At 49.2% G+C, this 4,706-nt stretch overlaps 1 protein-coding gene across 1 annotated transcript; it reads left to right on the top strand.

Moving 5' to 3' along the window:
• Nucleotides 1–438: 438 nt before the first annotated feature.
• Nucleotides 439–4,391, top strand: NDUFA4 (NDUFA4 mitochondrial complex associated). Its single transcript, XM_073601718.1, has 4 exons — nucleotides 439–674; nucleotides 2,107–2,195; nucleotides 2,336–2,396; nucleotides 4,023–4,391. The coding sequence occupies exons 1-4, from the start codon at nucleotides 633–635 to the stop codon at nucleotides 4,077–4,079; spliced, it is 249 nt and encodes an 82-aa protein (XP_073457819.1). The 5' UTR covers nucleotides 439–632; the 3' UTR covers nucleotides 4,080–4,391.
• Nucleotides 4,392–4,706: the final 315 nt, after the last annotated feature.

The following is a 4,706-nucleotide window of genomic DNA, read 5'->3' as shown; positions in this document are numbered from 1 at the left end:
ATAAGTGCTGGACCCCCCCCCCCCATATTCTCTGCAGCACCCCCATTATAATGCTAAACGACCCCCTCCCCCACACACTTTTTCTTTAATGGTCATTTGTAAAGTGTATCTGTCACCCATTGCACACTTTGTAGTGACAGATGACAGATCAGTGCCTGTGCTGTGACTATGGTCTCCTCATAGGCTGCACTGCAATCCCAAATTCACACAATGCTACACCATGACAGGTCCGCTTATACTAAACTCCCATTTTAAGTCGTGACGGCACTGCGCATGCGTCCATGTCCACGGGTCTGGCCTGCCAGGGGCAGTCACATGCGTGGGGCGGGGCCTGCCCAGAGGAGAGCCCGCCCCCCCGCCAGTCACTTGTACGGGGCGTGGTCTATCCAGAGGCGCGTCTCTCAGAAGAGGGTCACGTACGCGGGGCGAGGGCTGCCCGGAGAAATGCCTGTCAGGAAAGTATGCGCGTATCAGAGTGTCTCTCTCTGTTCAGGCGCTCAGAGGACAGCCCCGGTCAGGACCCCTCCGGTGACGTATTAGGGGTCCTCGCCGCCTTCCTGTGACATTGTACCGCAGTGAAGGAATCCGAGTGCAGCGCTGAGAAGAGAACAGAAGAGAAGGCCGCCGCCATCATGTTCCGCACTATGCTCTCCCATGCCCGCAAACACCCCAGTGTGAGTCTCACCCCATTCCGGGTCACCTTTCCCTGACACCCCATTCCGGGTCACCTTTCCCTGACACCCCATTCCGGGTCACCTTTCCCTGACACCCCATTCCGGGTCACCTTTCCCTGACACCCCATTCCGGGTCACCTGACTGACTCTGACACCCCATTTCCGGGTCACTTTGCTGTCCTGACCCCCCCCCAATTCCGGGTCACCCCAACTACAACACGTCCCCCAGCCCCCCCCCCCCCCAAGGATTAATTCCCCTCAGCTGGTGACCCTTCCCCCCTCCATACAGTCAGATCTCCATAGAAACCCCCAATCAGTGTAAATCCCCCCCCCCCCCCCCCTTATATATGTAATAATTCCCCTCCATCTCCTGAGCAGTGTGCCCCCCCCAGAACTACCCCCCCCCCCCTATAGAGGTCACTGGGACAGCTTCCAGCGGAGGCTTCACGCTGACCGGGGGGGGGGGATGGGCTCTTCATACCAGACAAAACACCTGTATACGGGGGGGCCCTAGGACTACAATACACCTGTATACGGGGGGGGCCCTAGGACTACAATACACCTGTATATGGGGGGGGGCCCTAGGACTACAATACACCTGTATACGGGGGGGGGCCCTAGGACTACAATACACCTGTATACGGGGGGGGGGCCCTAGGACTACAATACACCTGTATACGGGGGGGGCCCTAGGACTACAATACACCTGTATACGGGGGGGGGGCCCTAGGACTACAATACACCTGTATACGGGGGGGGGGGCCCTAGGACTACAATACACCTGTATACGGGGGGGGCCCTAGGACTTTGAGACACCTGTATACGGGGGTATAAATGGGGGACAAGATGTGAAGTTGGAGGTGACATTACTGTACGGGGGAGGGGTCTGATCTTCTCATACCTCTTGTACATTCTGATGTCATTTCAGCTCTGACCCTTATTATACATACACCCCCCCTCCCCCCAGTACTGGGCGCTTCCTTTTCTGTACTGGTGGACCTTTTACTGACATCCATGAATGATCGGTGTGGTCAGTTCCAGGAAGATTCGGGGCCCAGTAAGACTCGGCATCTTTTCACAATACTGGTGGGGACTCAAATCGATCCTGTGACCCTTTTACTTTGCTGGGGGGGGGGGGGCACATTCACACTGCTGTGTTGCTGTAGTACTTGGTAAAGTGTAGGTTTTGTGTTGCTCCTCATGTACAATGACCCCCCCCCCCCCTCCCCTCCCCCCATTCTGACAACACGACTAATGACCTCACAGGGAAAAAAATCAGAAAGTAAAGAATTAATTTATAAAATGTTACAATGTTTATAGTGTGTAGCTAGAAATGTGAAGTGGGCGGAGTCCCGGAGTTGGGGCTTGTCATGTGTTTGTGGAACGCCATGTTGGATCTCACTGCCATCTCTTCTTCTTCTTCTCCTTTCAGTTGATTCCTCTGTTCCTGTTTGTGGGGGCCGGAGGTGTGGGGTCACTTATGTACGCCATGCGAGTGGCCATGAGAAGCCCTGAAGTTAGGTAAGTGGGGGGGGGGGGGATGGGGGGGCGGGTTTCTGGGTTTTTGTTTTTTTTTCCTTTTTTTTTTTTGTTTTTTTTTTGTTTTTGTTTTTTTCTTTCCCTGCTTTTGGTATAATAACCATTTTGAATTTATATTGCAGTTGGGACAAGAAGAACAACCCAAACCCCTGGAATAAGCAGGGCCCCAACTACCAGTATAAGGTGAGTGAGGTCCCAGCACACAACCGTCACCTCTGATTCCCCCCCCCCACCCGCAGTGGTACCGCCTCCTCTCCTGGACTGAAATGGTTTGCGCTGATATCACTGCACACTGCGAGCTTCTCATAATGGGGGGGGGGGTTTACTAAAGGCAAATAGACTGTGAACTTTGCAACTGCAGTTGCTCCAGAGCTTAGTAAATGTGGTAAAGCTTTGCAAAGAATACACAATAGTGTGTAAGGAAAATATAAATACAGCAATTTTTGGTTGCTCATGATTGGATGATGGAAGTCAGCAGAACTTCTGCTCATTTACTAAGCTCTGGAGCCACTGCACTTGAAGGTGCTCAGTCTATTGGCCTTTAGTAAATCCACCCCCTATGTGCATTAGAAGCTGCAGCAAGCTAGAACTTGTCTAATTTTGTCTGGATGACGTCCAGAAGCATAGAGCCCCTTGGATGAAAGAGCTGTACTATTCTGGACGTCATCCAGACAAAATTGGAGAATCTTCGCCCGTCTTCCTTCTGTGGCTGCGAACTCTGACTGTGTGATTGGCCGGAGCCGTGTGATGTCACTCCTACAGGTCACGGCACGGGCGACCGTTCCTTCAGAGCACGTGCCAATTATGTAATTGGCACAGTATACAGAAGAATAACGCCTAAACGGCGCACGTTTTTAGGAGATATTTACGGTGCCTATAGGTAAACCTTTTATTATAGGCTTACCTATATAGGTACCAGGAAGGTTTACTTCCTCTTTAAGGTGGAAGCATCTCCTGATCATGTGATCACATCCTACCATCTCCTGTGAGTGTGATGCAGACTGAATATATATCTCTCTCTGTCTCTCTCTGTCATCTCAGAGCCACACCCACCTACCTGTTGCCACACCCGTTTGACCATAAAAGCGGGGCTAGAACAGGCGAAGGCAACCTCAGTACTCGCACTGTGGTGAAACTACAGATCCCATCGTGCCTCTGAGTTGTGACTGTCAGTCTTGCAGTACTTCATGGGACTTGTAGTTCCACAACAGCTGAAATGCTGAGGCTTCCTAAAGTTTCCTGAGTCCTAGAGGCTGCCATTGACTGACTTGACTGAAAATGGCCGCCTGGCTGTTAAACTGATTGGCTTCTTCTTCTTCCCTTCCTTTTTTTTTTTTTTTTTTTTTTTTTTTGGTAAGTCCTGGATTTTAAATTTGTCCATAGAGTAGGGAAGTTAGAAGTAAAAACAAGTCCCTAATAATTTGGAATGCAGCCTGTTCTGTGCATAGATCTCCTAGATCAGGGATATGCAATTAGCGGACCTCCAGCTGTTGCAGAACTACAAGTCCCATGAGGCATAGCAAGACTGACAGCCACAAGCATGACACCCAGAGGCATGCTGGGACTTGTAGTTTTGCAACATCTGGAGGTCCGCTAATTGCATATCCCTGTCCTACAGGATTACTGAATCTATTCCTGTTGCAGTACCAGTTGTCACCAGCAGGTATTGCTCCATGCAATCTGTTCTATAAAACCAGGTAGCTTTGTAGGAGGCAGGGCTGCTCTGCTCCTTGGCATTGGTTGGAAACTGGAAGTTCTGATTTTTTTTGATTTGTTCCGTATTGTGACCTTTTGTCTTCTCTTCTACAGTTTTACAATGAGACAATCGACTACAAGAATCTGAAGAAGGAAGGACCCGACTACTAAGCCGCCCCGTTCGTTTGCAGAAGCCGCCAGTCAGCGCAACTGGAGCGCGATTCATCCTGTCCAGGAATGTCCACGCCATTCCCTCTATTTAATCAGATCAGACCTGTTAATTGAATTGACACCGCTCTGTCTGTCTTGGTAATGTGTTTAGTTGTGCTTAATGCAATTAAACCAATTAAATCGAAGTCTGTTTTTATAATGGCTGCTTAGATACGTTCTGCGCTCTCTCACTTCTCGGTCATGTAGATATCCGCCCAGTGCAGGAGCCATGTGCTCCGTATTGTAAAATACAGATGTTTGTACAAGTGACAACCCGTGTCTTCTGGTTTTTTATTTTACTACTATGCACGAGAGCAAGACCTTAACACCTTCAGCTCTGGAAGGTCCCCCCCCCCTTCATGATCAGGGCATCTTTTGCTATTCAGCACCGTGCTACTTTCTGCTCATGTAACACTGTACCCAAATTCTTCTTTTTTTTTTTTTCCCTTGTGCTGGTAATTGCTCACCTCTGGGGTTTTATTTGTATAAATGAAAAGACCACAAATTATGAAAAAAAAATACTTTTTATTCATTTTTTTTTTTATTTTATTTATTTTTTTTTTCATCTTCATTAATTTAGACCACAAT

Source organism: Aquarana catesbeiana, linkage group LG10 (assembly GCF_042186555.1).
Source record: "Aquarana catesbeiana isolate 2022-GZ linkage group LG10, ASM4218655v1, whole genome shotgun sequence".
NCBI lineage: Eukaryota > Metazoa > Chordata > Amphibia > Anura > Ranidae > Aquarana > Aquarana catesbeiana.
Note: the sequence above shows the minus strand (reverse complement) of the source record. Positions and strands in the feature narration are given on the sequence as shown.